Raw genomic sequence first — 16,141 nt, 5'->3', positions numbered from 1 at the left:
TAACTCCTAAATTAAATTTGAAATTTATACTGCTCACTTATGTTATTTTTCTCCTCTCTATCCTGCAGGGGTTGATAGTTCTTGGGGAGGTACCTCCCCCAGAGCATACAACAGACTTATTTCTTCCACTTAGTTCTGAGGTGAAGACAGATCATGGGACTGATAAATTGGTAAGTATAAAAGATAGAAAGGGTGAAATGCGTAAGAATTAAGGGTGTTGTCTTGGCACACCATTTCTTCTCTGTAACTAGGATCCTTGCATTGGCCGAAGGAGGGGAACTGTATCTACTTTTATCACTTATGGCATTTTAAGATCTGAATTTCTGAATAGGTAACCTAGGGCCCCTCCTGCAGCTGTGTAGCTGACCAGTAGGATTAAAAGCAGCTCCAACTCTCAAGACACTACAGCCAGAGCAAGTAAGGCATTAGGGAGTATCATTGGGAATCAGGAGACCTGGGTGTGGCTCTGACACCTGAGACATAAGGTCACCTTTCTGGGCCACTCTAAAAATTACAGCCTTTTCATTAAAAGGTTAGACTAGAGGTTAAATTCACAAGAACACTGAAAATGGCCTCTATGGGTGACTCACTCTTATTCTGTAATGAGCATTAAGCTGTCATTTTCTGTTTCCTTCTGTATCCTAGCTCTGCTTTGATACCTTCTCTTTCTTGGTTTCTCTCAATACCATAGTTAATTTTCTTTCTGAATTCCAAGAGCATTTGTTTATTTCTTTCACTTTTTTACTTTGCCTAAAAGGTTACTGGGTTTTATGAATATTCATATTTCTTGATTTAAGTCTCCATAACTTAATTAGAAATTCCAAAGTCCCACGACAGTAGTTTATTATTTTGATTATACTTCAGATAATAAGGCTAGTATGAAGTGCTGGCTTTTTAAATGGTGAGTTAAGCAAGCTGTTCTTGTATCTGCAAATAAACCAACCTTATAGTTCTTTTATTTATTTTAATGATTGTTAGCAGGAACGCATGATGTAGTGGAAACTAAATTTTCTCTGAGGCAGATACTGGAGATGTTCAGATCTTGGAAAGATCTTTCACCTAGTTTTGAAAGCCGGCCACTGTTTCTAGAGATAAATGTGAAGACACTAGAAGATTGATAGTTCTTAACTGGAAGGTAGTTTTGAATAAATTAAAGAGCAGAACGCCAAGTTTTGCCACTATATAAGTCTATAATATAAGTTCATGGCATGCTGTTTACAGAATTTTTTTAAGTTATTAATAAAACTTTTAGCGAATGGTCTATTCAGGGTAAAAATTGTTAAGTGAGAAAGAAAACAGATAAATTGATGGTATGAGTACAAGAAACATGAAACATGAAGCATATGTGATAGGGGAGTAGGTTCTATGTAGATATTTACATATTTGTATATAGAATTTAAGGATTCCAAACTTTTTTGAGTAATTTCCCTATAGTTGTGTTTCTCTCACCTCAGCACTTCTGAAGGACAGGGCATAACAGTCCCTTATTGTGTTACTGATTCTCATTATCTTAAAAAGTCCACAGTGATTGTGAGATAGTTTATACAGATTCACTTGTAACACACACACACTCTTCAGGAGCTTGTTCCTTTCCCTGCCCTTCATTTATTCGCTTGTGTGTTAAATTGTAAGATTCCTGTGTGTGTATTAAATTGTAAGGTTCTTGAAGGTCAAGACCATCTTTCCCTTTGTGTTGGCCATACTAGTGTCTACGTTGTGCAATAGAATGCTTTTTGGATTGAGTAAAATAAATAATGAAAACAACTAAGTATACACTGTCAGTTTTTTGTCAAGGAGAGATTACCCTGTCCCTGTTTTTGTCAATTAACTACCCTTTATGAATATATCCATGCTTTCCGAAAAGCGTTCAGAAAGTGTTAGAGAAGACTGGCTGGGCGGGGCAGGGACAATACATTTCCATTGTTTATTATTAGTAGAATGGGCTGCAGAGCATATGTTTCTTAAAAGCTATTAAGTGACTTAAATTTTTAAAATGCCAAATATTTGCAAAGCCATGCCTATGTCAATTGCCATGCAAAGTTTTTGTGTATAAGAAGGCAGTATTTAACTTTGCTTGTTTGTTCTCCAGATTTTTTTGTTTTGTTTTGTTTTAAATTTTAGGAAAGCGATTTTTCTCAGTTTTGCTTAAAATAAATAAATAAATTAGTTTACCCGGGACAGAGGACCACTGTAAATTTTCATATACCCACATGTAACCAGCCTGTGTTCCATTTTATTAAATTTTTCCCCAAATGGAGGTAGGTGTATTTATTCTTTTTTTTTTTTTTTTTTTGGTTAAGACAGGCTCTTGCTCTGTCACCCAGGCTGGAGTGCAGTGGCACACTGTAGCTCACTGCAACCTCAAACTCCTGGACTGCACTTGTTTATTACCCAGAAATATATTTGAAGACTTGTGGTTTAAAAATAATAATGTCAGAGATATTTTCTATTATGTTTAATTTTTGTATTCTCATTTCTGAAACTAAGCTGGAATTAACAAAAAAAAATCAGTATCTTTAGAATTGTCAAAATATAGTTTCAAAACATTAGACATAATTCCTCCCCTCCCCCCTCCCTCCCTCCCTTCCTCCTTCCCTTCCCTTCCTTCCTTCCTTCCTTCCTTCCTTCCTTCCTTCCTTCCTTCCTTCCTTCCTTCCTTCCTTCCTTCCTTCCTTCCTTCCCTCCCTCTCTTTCTCTCTCTCTCTTTCTATTTGTCTCTTTGTCTCTTTTTCTCGTTCGTTCATTTGTTCTTTCGTTCGTTCATTCGTTCTTCACCGGGTCTTACTCTGTCACCCAGGCTGGAGTGCAGTGGCGTGACCTTGGCTCACTGCAGCCTCTACCTCCCAGGTTCAAGCCATCCTCCCACCTCAGCTTCCAAAGTAGCTGGGACTACAGGCATGTGCCACCATGTCCGGCTAATATTTGTATTTTTTTGTAGAGATGGGGTTTTACCATGTTTCCCAGGCTGGTCTCAAACTCCTGAGAACAAGCAGTCTGCTGGCCTTGGCCTCCAAAAGTGCTGGGATTACAGGCGTGAACCACTGCACCAGCCTAGACATAATTCCTAAATATATAGTGATTTACTGAATAACGAGGGAATCATGATGGTGACCAAACTGTTAACAGTATTTTAATACCAAATAAAAAGGAAGAATGCAGGAATATGATTACTCAGTAGCATACAAAAATTGTTAATCAACAATAAAGCTGTAATTTTGGACATTGTTTTCAACAAGATGCACACCAACTTTAACTTGTCAGCGTTCTAAAATAAACATCCAGTAAGACTTCTGGGCCCTAATCAATTATAGATAGTAGGTAAAACAAAGTTAAATAATTTATGGAGAGTCAGATGATTCCTAGGTGGGCTTGTTAGGTAATGTCCCAGTGCTACACTGCAAGGATACATAGTCTTTTTGCTTTATTTCCAAACAGGATGATTGTTTATTGACAGAACCAGTATGTATCTGCTTGGGTCTTGAATACAGTACAGATATTATTGAACTAAGTTGTTCTAAAGGAACCCAACCTATGAGCAAAAGAACTGGAGACTGAATGCATGGGTGAACCTTTTTTGAGTCATGGAGCAAATCAAGGAATATTTTCTGGGTTGGGGAAGTGGGTACTGTTTTTATACCACAGAGCAGTGGGTTAGAGGAAGGGAAGACCTAAGGAGGAATGCCTAGAAAAATGCCTCTTTTTTTTTTTTTTAACCTCTTCTTATTTCTGACTCAAAGGCAGTTTTAAAGGTGTAAGGCTAGCTGAGGGAGAGAAAACTTACGGGCCTCTAGCTTGGTAGCTGCCGATAAGTCATGTGTGTACAGATAAATGCTTCTGTGAAATTTAAGACTCCTTTTGAACAAAGAGGGTGTGCCCTTGGAAAGAGAGAATGTAAAAAGCAGTTGAGAGTTGTTCCCTAGTGTTCTGAAACATGCCTTTTATCTTCCCCACCTTCTCATTCTCTCTCTTCAACAAATAGAAGCCTGCTTTCCCCTGCTTAAGAAAAAGTAATGAGCAAAGAAGGACAGACTTGGAACCTGTACATGTTACTAGGTAAATTACTCAACAATTTGTCAGCAAAATTTCAGACAGAAAGTATTGCCAGGAAGAGAGCATTCTCAGTCCATGTGCCCCAGAGCTTCTAGAATTCAATAGTCACTGCCTCATGGGCTTGTATGTTATCAGAGGATAGAGTTCAGGGCTACCAAGTAGGTAGAAATTGAAGGAGGGAGTAGTGGCAAAGAGGGAGCTATGGGACATGGGGAGGGGCATAGGCCTACAATCTATTTGAACCCCTTTCAGATCTTTGTGCTCACCCCTGAACTGCACACATTTAGGGAAGATTTTATAGGACATAGTGGAAAGCAACATTGGAAGGCTAAAAGAGCTGAGCAGAGAAGATCATCATTGCCTAATGCAGGGAAGGCAGAATTTGGAGTTTGAATTCCAGCTATACTTGGCAAAAAACAGAGGACTTTGATTGAAACCAGTAAAAGCTCACACTTAAAAGAGTTAAAGAATGTTTCCCAGGACTAAGGCTTTCACCATAGGATTAAGGAGGGAACCAAAATAGACTCCAAACACTCTTTAGGAAAAGCTAACTAAATTCAGAGTCTCTATAATGTATTGCATACATTGTATACAATAGAAAATTATTATACATATGAATAAACACGAGAATATTCTAGTCATGAGGAAAAAGGGGAAAAAATAAGATGGAAAAAGTTGAGGAACTTAATGGCTGGATTTTTGAATTTGAAAAGTCAGTTTACAAATGTATGAAACTTTAGGCCGAGCACGGTGGCTCACGCCTGTAATCCCAGCACTTTGGGAGGCCGAGGTGGGTGGATCACCTGAGGGCAGAAGTTTCAGAAGTTTCCCCAGTCTGGCCAACATGGGAAACCCAATCTCTACAAAAAAATACAAAAATTATCCAGGTGTGGTGGCAGACGCCTGTAATCCCAGCTACTCAGGAGGCTGAAGCAAGAGAATCTCTTGAACTCAGGAGACAGAGATTGCAGTGAGCCGAGATCATGGCCCTGCACTGCAGCCTGGGCAACAGAGTGACACTGTGTCTCTAAATAAATAAATAAATAAATCATGAAACTTTGAGACTAATAGCCATGAGAATCACAACTTTGTAGTCAAAATCGTGAAAATCAAAAGGTGAAGACAACCTGATTCCTGAGCTGTGATGCTGTTTAAAAATTAGGAAAAAACAAACAGTGCCTAAATAACTCACACTACTTGGTGAAAGTGCTTTTTTTGTTGGCCTACAATTAGGAAAAAAATACATCCTAAAAACATTGTAGGCTGGGCACAGTGGCTCACGCCTATAATCCCAGCACTCTGGGAGGCCAAGGTGGGCGGATCGCTTGAGCCTCGGAGTTCAAGACCAGCTCAGGCAACATGACGAAACCCCATCTCTACAAAAGATACAAAAATGAGCCTGGTGTGGGGGCATGCACTTGTAGTTCTCATTACTCTGGAAGCTGAGGTGGGAGAATTGCTCTTAAGCCCAGGTAGTGGAGGTTGCACTGAGCTGAGATCACTTGAGCCTGGGCAACAGAGAACCTGCCTCAAACAAACAAAAACATTGTACTCTGTCTTGGCTAATGCAATATAGCAAGAAAAAAGCAATGAAAGGCATGGAAATTGGAAAAGATAGGGCCAAACTGCTTGTATTTGAAGATACAATACATAGAAACCCCATGGAATTGCCTAAACCTATGAGAATTATAAATTTAGTCAGGGTCTCCATATACAGACTGTTTTTATTTATTAGAGCAAACAATTGAAAAATGACCCGGAGAAACAGTTCCATTTGCAGTAGCATCAAGAAACATAAAATACTTAGGAATAAGTCTAACAAAAGACATTAATGACTTTATTGCTGAAACCATAAAACTCCTGAAAAAGATTACATAAGTGAATGGAGATGTATGCTATAGTTGTGCGTTAGAAGAGTCAATGTTAGACACACAGATTCAATGCAAAGCCAGTGAAAAATCCCAGCAAGATTTTTTGGTTTATGTTGTGCTGTTTTTGTTTTTTGTTTTTTTTGTTTTGTTTTGTTTTGTTTTGTTTTTGAGACGGAATCTCACTCTGTTACCCAGGCTGGAGTGTAGTGGCGCGATCTCAGCTCACTGCAAGCTCCGCCTCCCGGGTTCACGCCATTCTCCTGCCTCAGCCTCCTGAGTAGCTGGGACTACAGGCGTCCACCACCGTGCCCGGCTAGTTTTTTGTATTTTTAGTAGAGACGGGGTTTCACCGTGGTCTCAATTTCCTGACCTTGTGATCCGCCTGCCTCGGCCTCCCAAAGTGCTGGGATTACAGGTGTGAGCCACCGTGCCCGGCCTTGTTGTGCTGTTTTTGGTAACAGTTGAACATTGATTTTCAAATGTGTATGGAAACATAAAGTACTTTCAATAGCCAAAACAATTTTTTTTTTTTGGAGATAAAGTCTCGCCCTGTCACTCAGGCTGGAGTGCTGTGGTGTAATCTGGGCTCACTCACTGCAACCTCCACCTCCCGGGTTCAAGTGATTCTTCTGCCTCAGCCTTCCGAGTAGCTGGGATTACAAGCATGTGCCACCACACCCAGCTAGTTTTTGTATTTTTAGTAGAGATGGGGTTTCACCATGTTGGCCAGGCTGCTCTTGAACTCCTGACCTCAAGTGATCCACCTGCCTCGGCCTTCCAGAGTGCTGGGATTACAGGCGTGAGCCACTGTACCTGGCCAATAGCCAAAACAATTTTTAAAAACAAGAACCAAATTGGAGGAGTCCCACTCTCCTCCCACTACCTATTTCCAGCCTTCTTACAAAGTTAAAATGTATGATTTGCTTTTAACAATGTTTGATAGATAATGAAAGTTAGTAAAAACTTGTTGTTATTGTTCCAGACTGCACTTTGTGTCTGAAAAACTCTGTAAGTAGAACCAGGTGTCTTATCTTTTCTTGAGTGCTTCTTGTTGGTCCAGTTAAGCATATAGTGGGAGTGCTGGAGGGAATCAGCAAAGGTGGCTTCCTAGGGAATGGTGTACTTGTTTCTGAGCCTTATGGACTTGCTGAAGGATGGTGTAGGGAGTGAGTTCCAGCAGGGAGTAATGTGTAATGCAGCATAGACTTGAAAGAGCCTAGCATTATCAGGGAACTGCAGATACTTTTCTGTGATGGAGTGTTGGATGTTTCGGCCAGTTCAGAATGGATTCTATATTTATCTTGAGTACTTTATCCTGTAACTGATAGGAACCTGTAGACTGTACAGATTTACATATGAATGAAGTTTTTTTTTTTAATGCTAGATATATTTTTTCTTCGTTCTTTTAAAATACGATTTTAGGCTGGGCATGGTGACCTAAAATCCCAGCACTTTGGGAGGCAGAGGCGGGCGGATCACCTGAGGCCAGAAGTTTGAGACCAGCCTGGCCCAACATGGTGAAACCCCGTCTCTACTAAAAATACAAAAATTAGCCAGGTGTGGTGGTGTGTGCCTGTAATCCCAGCTACTTGGGAGGCTGAGGCACAAGAACCACTTGAACCCAGGAGGCAGAGGTTTGCTGTGAGCCAAGATCGTGCCACTGCACTCCAGCCTGGCCAACAGAGCAAGATTGTGTCAGAAAGAAAGAGAGAGTGTGTGTGTGTTCAAATAGTAGTACAGAGTCTCTATATAATTTTCACCCAGCTTTCCCTAATGTTAACACATCTTGCCACAATAATCGTTAATTATCAGAACCACAAAATTAACATTGATTAACATTGAAATTAACATTGAATTTATGCAGAGTAATAGACAATTTATTTGAATTTCTGTATTATTAGTTTTCTTATTAATGTCCTTTCTGTTGTCCAGAATCTGTCATTGCTTTTAGTTTTTGTGTCTCTAAGGGTCCTTCAGTATGTGAGAGTTCTCAGTTTTTGTCTTCTGTTACTTGGATACAAAATTTCTGGTTGGTTATTTTGTATAGCGTTCCACAAATTGGTGTTTTTTGGTGTTTTCTCATTACTAGTGGTTACCCATTGTTTTACAGGAATGCCACAGAAGACACTGTACTCTTCACTACACTACAGAGGGTTCATGATGTTGACTTGTGTTTCTAATAGTGATGATAGGTTTGTTCCCTTGGTTAAGGTGGTGCCTGACAGGTTTCTCCTCTGTAAAATCAGCGTTTTCCCCTTTGTAATAAACGACAATAGATTTATTTATTTAGAGATAGGGTCTTACTCTGTCACCCAGGCTGGAGTGCAATGTCGTGGTCACCACTCCAGCCTTCACCTCCCTGGCTCAGCTGTCCTCCCATCTCTCAGCCTCCCAAGTAACTGGGATCACAGGCATGTGCCACCATGGCAAATTTTTATGTTTTTTGTTGTGACATGGTTTTGCCATTTTGCCCAGCTGGAATAAATGACTGCCTTATAGGGAGACACTATGTAAATATTCTGTTGCTCATTATATTTTCACCCATAATTTTATTGTTCACTGATGACTTTTTCCTACAGCAGTTATTGCTGTGTTGTTTACTGAAGGGTGATTGTTCTATTTCCTACCTGTATTAAATGGAATTCTGTTTGGAAGAGGTGTCTTCCCCCCTCATTTATTTACTCATTCATTCACTCAGTTGTTAATATCAGGATGCACCCATGGATATTAATTTTATTTAATAGATTATAACCTATTACTGTTATACAGTCACTCCAGTTACCTCAATTTTGGGTACTGGGCGCTCTTTCAGATTGGCTCCTGTGTCCTTTTAGCATGTACTGCTTATATTTTGAAATACTTTCTGCTACTAGATGTTCCAGGTTACTCTTGTATTTTGCCTACTCCAGTTCAGGTTCCTTTTATTATAAACTAAAATCTGAGTACTAGTGGTGCTCATTGTTACTTCGTAAGTGTCACTGCTTCTAGGATGACTCAAAAGGCAAAGCAAGGAAACGTGTATCTATGCTCACACATGCATACACACACATCTATATTTCTGTATCTACTTGCCTGTATATATATATTAAAAACCATAAGTTCATACCAGTTCAACACAGCAGCCTTCCCCCCTTCCTTATTGATGCTCGTTTAATCCTAGTACCCATATAGTCTCACAATTGTCATCTAATACCCCTGTGAAAAACACATTTACTGACTAGAGTACAGTATTTTTGTGCAGTATGTTAACTGTTATGCAGTCAAAATACAGTTTTTTGAAGTTACATAGGTTATTTCCTTCCACCAAATTTTTCAGTATGGTTATGTTGTTTTGTAATACAGTTAGGTTCGTTTGTTACTACAATATTCCAATTCTAGCCTTCCCTGGTTCCCCCACCTCCCACTGTTAATTTTTATTTTTGTATGTGAAACATTATTGTGGTTCTAAAAGTTATACATTCTCTCTTTATATCCTTTTCTCATTCAACCTCCTGTAGGTTAGCAATTTCAGTACGTTTTGGATTATCTTTCCTGTATTTTTTTGCACCTATGAGCAGACATAAGCATATATTTTTTAAAATCTCCTTCTTGGGTAAATATTTTTTTAAATACTAGATTTGAAGTTAAGGAGGGTTTTGTTTAGCAAAAGCATTGCTTCTATGGCAATTAACAAGTAACACATTATTTGTGTGTTAGTTTCTGTTTGTAAAATGATCCTGCTCCTTTACCCTTTCCTTACTCATCCTACTTTACTGAAGTGATGAGAAAAACAAGTGTACTATTAAGTGAAGAGCTAATGCTTTCTCAGAAGAAAGGCATGCTAAAAATGTAAGCTATTGCTGTTTCTTTTTACACAGTCCAAGCTACATCTTCATTCCATTGGTTTAAGCAGGAATACTCTTCCCTTCTTTGAAGTTTTGCAGTCACTAGGGACAGTGGTTCATTGGCTTGACAAGGGTTTTGGGGTAGAAGGTAAAGGGATAGATATTGACCGAGAAATATTTGACCCACGGTGTTAGAAAACACTGACAGGTTAGGTCTTTTACAGTAAATTGGACTATGGATAAATAAGTTGAACAATAAGAATTTAAGATGCATTTTTGCATTTGTTATATTTCTTTAAATTCTAGATAGGTATTTTCATGTGTTGGTAAACATGAATCTTAGGTTTAGGAACCATTGGATTTGTAACAGCATTATGCTAATTAAAACTTTTAAAAAATGGTTCAAAATTGTTCTCATGTAATTGTATAGATTTTCTTTTATCCTCAACCTGCAGAAGCAGGGAAGTGAGGCACATAGCCCCACGTATGCAGAAATTAAAGCCTCGGCAATAACTTGGTGAAAATGGAATTTTCAGAACTTTCCACTCCTTGTTTAGTACAATTTTATGGCCATGGTGCTAGCTAATGGAAATGGCTAGTATACTATTTATAGGCCAGCAGTATTTTGGTGAATTTAAGCAAAACTATGCTCAGTATCATTGAAATGGGGGCTGGGTGGGCTTGAGACATGAAATCAGTCATGCAAAGTCAAAAACTATTTTAAACCAGGAATAAAAGTTAAATTCCTGTCACCCAGTTAGCATTTTCTTCCCATTTTAATGTTTGTCGGGAAGGGAATAACTAACCAAAACTGAACTGTTGACTTTTCTAGCCAAATGAATGTGATGCATTTTAAAAAATGACATTGCAAGCAGGTGTGACATGGCATTAATTGAATAAAGTAAAAATACATACATACTTGCAGGTAGAGTTTAATTTCATTGTGTGTTTTTAAGTGTGTGACTCTCTGTTTTTACCCTTTAACCCTCTCTCTACTTTTTGGTAAAACAAATCTAGTAGACACTGGTTCTTAAACCCTAGAAAAAACCACCCCCATAAAAACTATTTAGTCTTAGCTTTTCATTCAAGGCCTCTTTGTCACACGTACTTGATCTGACCCAGAAAGTGGAGTAATGAATCAGATGCCTGCTTTGTGTGAATAACAAATTTGAATCTCATTGCTGTGTTAGTAATTTTATGCTGTACACCTGGCCGTTTCAATCAGGGGTAAAACAATTCAGCAACCCTCCTTGCTACCTGTAACTGTAAGATTATGCCAAAAGATAATCCCCTAGGGCCCTACTTTGGAGAGGAGGGGATTACAGAGGCACTCTGTCTACCACTTTAGCTTTTCTACTCTTTTCTTTCTGGCTGTGGGATGCGTAAACCCTGAGTTCATCTGAACATCAAATAAAATTCAAATGGAAGTTTCAATGATAATCCCTATTTTCTAGGTAGTAGAGTCTTAAGTTCTTTCATCCTTTTTGCAGTTGCCTATTGGATAGCAGATATCTGAGTCATGCTTTAGTTTTCTAAAAACACTAATGATGTAAACCACTGCAGTAGTAATAATGAAGCTGAAATTATTATGCGGATTTAATATTTCTGAAGTGTTTGTTAATGTTTCTCTACCCTCTGTGTTTGCAGCCTTTTAGACTGCAGGATAGGAAGTGTTCATTTTGTCTCAAGGGAGAGCACTGGCATTTAAGGAGCTAGGTGAAATTGTGTGTGTTTATGTGTTTATGTTTTTCTTTTTCCAAATGGAACACTATGATTGGGATTAATATTTTAATCTCTTTGCATTGATGATGGGTTGCAGGACGTGTCCAAATGCCTGCTTTTGGATATTAGCTTGATTACAGAATTTCCCAAGATCTTAAATAGATCCTTCCTGAATATCCAGTGCTTCCTTTTGTGTGGCTGGGAATGCAGGCCAGCCACAGTCCCTTTCTGATGTTTATGCTGTTGATCTCTGTATACTTCATGTTCTTTACAACATTTTCATGTTAATAATGTGCTGCCTGTTGACTTCAATTTTGATTTGGGAGCTGAATTATTCCAGGAAGATTCAGGTTTTTATAAGAAAATCAATAACATTCATATTAAAGCTGAATAGTATTTAAATATATACACTTGCAGGCATGAGAAACAAGACAGACTGTTATAGCAGTAGTAGTTAGCTATATGGATGGTGACATTACTGGTGATTTTAGTTTACATATTCTTCTTCAGACTTTCTATAAGAAAGATAAATGTTTTGAATTGAGATTTTGTTAGAGAGCGGAAACATTTTATCTTGACAAGTGTCCTTGCAGTTAAATCTCATAATCCCTACGAGAAAACTTAATCAAATGGAGAGTCAGTCAACCCATTTCTTAAACGTAGTGCCTTCTAGAACACGTGGGTATATAAATCAAATCACTGCCATAATTTAATGCTGAAAGCTATATTTTAAGTGAATATAAAATTAACAGAAGTAAGGATTGGTATTTCCGCAAAAAACTCTTGGAGTTTTTTTTTTTTAAACAACATTTTTCTATTGAAAGGAAACTTTTTCATCTAAACCAGAACTTCTGAAATCTAGAAAACCTATAACATGCCTGAAGTGATACATCTGTTAGTTAATGCCAACCTGAATTTTAAATTCTTTTGATTTTTCTTGTTCTTTGTCATACCATATTTGTTTAGTCTTTTTGAGGTTTCCCCTGTGTAGTAAAATCCTTACTAGCATTCAAGGGGGTATTTGGTTTTATGGGGGTTTCTTTTTAATATAAAAATATTACCGGCCGGGCGCGGTGGCTCAAACCTGTAATCCCAGCACTTTGGGAGGCCGAGGCGGGTGGATCACGAGGTCAGGAGATCGAGACCATCCTGGCTAACATGGTGAAACCCCGTCTCTACTAAAAATACAAAAAACTAGCCGGGCGTGGTGGCGGGTGCCTGTAGTCCCAGCTACTCGGAGGCTGGGGCAGGAGAATGGCGTGAACCTGGGAGGCGGAGCTTGCAGTGAGCCGAGATCGCGCCACTGCACTCCAGCCTGGGTGACACAGCGCGAGACTCCGTCTCAAAAAAAAAAAAAAAAAATTACCTAAAATGTAAAGAAAATTTCAGAATAGTTTTACAAGTGTAACACTCTTTGTCTTGTTATCTATGTATGTATATTTTTAGTCACTACAACTGTATTAAACTATTATTTTTGTCTCTTGAAATCTCTTCTTGCATAAGAGAAGAAATATCCTTTATGGTTCTTTTTAATATTTTGATTTGGTGTACCACAACTGATAACTATAGTTAAAATGCTTATAACTATTGAGTGTATTTAGATTATTGATAAATATAATTGCAGTGACCACCTTTGTGAATAAGATTTTTGGGGGTGTGTTTGTTGAGTTACTCCTTTAGGGTAGATTTTTAAAAATTGGTTAGAATATTTTGTCAGAAGATAAGAATATCCTTATAGGTCTTGCTACTTAATACCGTGTTGCTTTCCAAGGGAAATCTGTGTAGAGCTTAAGGCAATGTGTCTATGCCAGATTTACTATAATTTTGATAGTATTGACAGTTGTTCAAGATGTTTGTGATATCTTAGTAGATGTACAGGATATCCAACAAAAAAGACAGCCTTTTCTCAGTGTTCACTCATTGTAGCATACTTCTGTGACTTAATCTGTGTATATAGTTTCATCTGTATTTTAGGATAATTTGTATTAAAACTTTACCTCCCCAATCTGCTTTTTTGTGTGTGTTTTGTTTTGTTTTGGAGACAGAGTCTCTCTCTGTCTCCCAGGCTGCAGTGCAGTGGTGTGATTTTGACTCACTGCAACCTCCACCTCCTGGGTTCAAGTGATTCTCATGCCTCAGCCTCCCGGAGGAGCCAGGATTATAGACATGTGCCACCATGCCCAGCTAATTTTGTATTTTGAGTAGAGACAGGATTTTACGATGTTGGCCAGGTTGGTCTCAAACTCTTGACCTCAGGTGATCTGTCTGCTTCAGCCTCCCAAAGTGCTGGGATTACAGGCATGAGCCACCACACCCAGCCTCAATCTGTTCTTTTTTGATGCTTGTCTAGGACTACTTTCAGGTTCAGTCCTTTGGTGTTTTCTCCTTGGGGGTATAAAGACAAAAAAAAAAAAAAAATCAGCAGTATTGAAAAATAGAATTTCAGCCTCAAAATATTTACCTTGAAAGCATTTATAGGAAGCATTTATAGGAATATTTACCTTGGAAGCTTTTATAGGAAGCATTTATAGGAATATTTACCTTGAAAGCTTTTATAGGAAAGAGAACTTCAGCATGCCCCAGAGTCAGTTCAAGTGTAAGGAGACAGGTTAGGTGTGGTGGACACCTGTAATCCCAGCATTTTGGGAGGCCAAGGAGGGCGGATCACTTGAGGTGAGAAGTTCAAGACCAGCCTGGCCAACATGGCAAAACCCCGTGTCTACTAAAAATACAAAAATTACATGGGCATGGTAGCGTGTGCCTGTAATCCCAGCTACTCAGGGAGGCCAAAGCAGGAGAATCGCTTGAACCAGGGAGGCGGAGGCTACGGTGAGCTGATATCATGCCACTGCACTGCAGCTTGGGTGGGAGAGCAAGACTTCATCTCAAAAAAATAAAGTAAGGAGTCAAAGACCCACAGCCTTTCTGGGATATTTCAACAATTGCTAGAACTGAGGGATAGCTGCATCTGTTGCTTTATTGCATATACCTCAGAGGTGCCATATGACTGGCATTCAAACTATTCCTATCCCTTTGGAGCCTAGTAAATATATAATTTGTTTTGAATACTGCAAATCAAACTTTTTATATTCTTTCTCATCTGTTGTTTCATTTTATATTCTAAACATATATTTGAATACTCTGAAGAGAGTAGTATCTGATACCATCAGATAATTAAATTCATTGAGATTTTATTAACTTTGTTTTATGTCAGGGAAAAATATGTGTGTGTGTGTTTATTTGTTTGTTTATTCATTCATTCATTGAGACAGGGTCTCACTCTGTCACCCAGGCTGGAGTACAGTGGCATGATCATGGCTCACAGCAGCCTCTGCCTCCTGGCTCAGGTGATCCTCTTCCCACCTCAGCCTCCTGAGTAGCTGGGACTATATGCACGCACCACCATGCCCGGCTAATTTTTTATTTTTTTGTAGAGTTGGGGTTTTGTCATGTTGCCCAGACTGGTCTTAAACTCCTGGACTCAAGAGATCCTCCTACCTTGGCCTCTCAAAATGCCAGGATTACAGTCATGAACCACCATCCCCGGTCTGTGTGTGTATTTTTAAACAAAGCATGGTTTTTAGAAAACAAGCTTCTAGTATACTTTGTTAGAGTTAAGCAGATACTGACTACATTTAAATTTCCTCTTAGTCATCTTGATACTGATGTTAGTATATCCTTCTTGATCATTAGTTGAAGGCTTATGTTACTATGTAATTGTTTTGCTAAGCTTCCGTTCCATAGAATTGTTGAGGTCATTTTCCTGTCAATAGGTACTTACTTTTAGTCTGTACATTTGGATTCTTCATCCCTTTTTCCCCCAAAGCAAAGCTAATGTCATATTCTCCTTCTCTCTCTCTCTCTCTCTCTCTCTCTCTCTCGTCTTTCTCTGTCTCTGTCTCTGTCTCTGTCTCTCTCTCGTCTCTCTCTGTCTCTCACTGTGTTGCCCAGGCTGGTCTCAAAACTCCTGGTCTCAAGCGATCCTCCTGCCTTGGCCTCCCAAAGTGCTGCAATTATAGTTGTGAGCCACCATACCTGGCCACTGATTCTCTTCTTTTCTTTTTCCTCAGTCATTCAAGTTTTGGTTTTCAAATTGGTCATCAGAAGTTTTAGGTGCTTTGTGCAAATGAAGTGGTGGTGCTTTTCAAGCAGGGGTGCTGTTGGGTTCATGTTAATTTTTTTTTTTCCTTTTTCTTATTCAGATTGAGTCTTTTTCTCAGCCATTGGAAAACCATGGTCCACCTATTATTGGTCATGTTTCAGAGTCACTGTCTACCAAATCATGTGGAGCACTCAGACCTGTCAATGGAGTTATTAACACGTAAGTTTTAGCTCTTCTACTTCCTACTCTTAGACTTGTAAAGGTGTTTTGGAGCTCTTAGTTTTCTTTAGCTAGCCAGGACTGACCCTGGTTTAAAGAAGCAGAAGCCTTATCACTTAGTAACATTTTTAATCTTCACTGTATAATGAAGCAATGTGTTTTAATTAATTGTGTATTTTCCTTTTACCTACTAAAATGGAGTGGGCATGGAGTAAAATAAAAGACACTACAGTTATTGTGAATTATTATTGTTTTAATCTTACAGGAATTCCTCGGAAGTGTTTATATTAACCTCCTCTGCTCTAGGACAGATTAGATCTCCAAAGGCTATATTTGTAAATCTATATTTATTA

General features: G+C 38.7%; 1 protein-coding gene across 10 annotated transcripts in view; it reads left to right on the top strand.

Moving 5' to 3' along the window:
• LOC101004877 (KAT8 regulatory NSL complex subunit 1) overlaps nt 1–16,141 on the top strand; it is a 196,595-nt gene that overhangs the window by 144,602 nt on the left and 35,852 nt on the right. For 9 of the 10 annotated variants that reach the window (XM_017950071.3, XM_017950069.3, XM_017950074.2 and 6 more), the window contains 2 exons: nt 69–170; nt 15,670–15,788. In XM_017950071.3, the coding sequence (XP_017805560.1) occupies nt 69–170; nt 15,670–15,788 (221 nt within the window). The remainder of the gene's footprint in view (nt 1–68; nt 171–15,669; nt 15,789–16,141) is intronic. The other variant, XM_017950072.2, reaches the window with a different exon arrangement.

This window comes from Papio anubis, chromosome 17, assembly GCF_008728515.1.
Source record: "Papio anubis isolate 15944 chromosome 17, Panubis1.0, whole genome shotgun sequence".
Lineage (NCBI taxonomy): Eukaryota > Metazoa > Chordata > Mammalia > Primates > Cercopithecidae > Papio > Papio anubis.
This window is presented reverse-complemented; position numbering and strand designations above follow the sequence as displayed.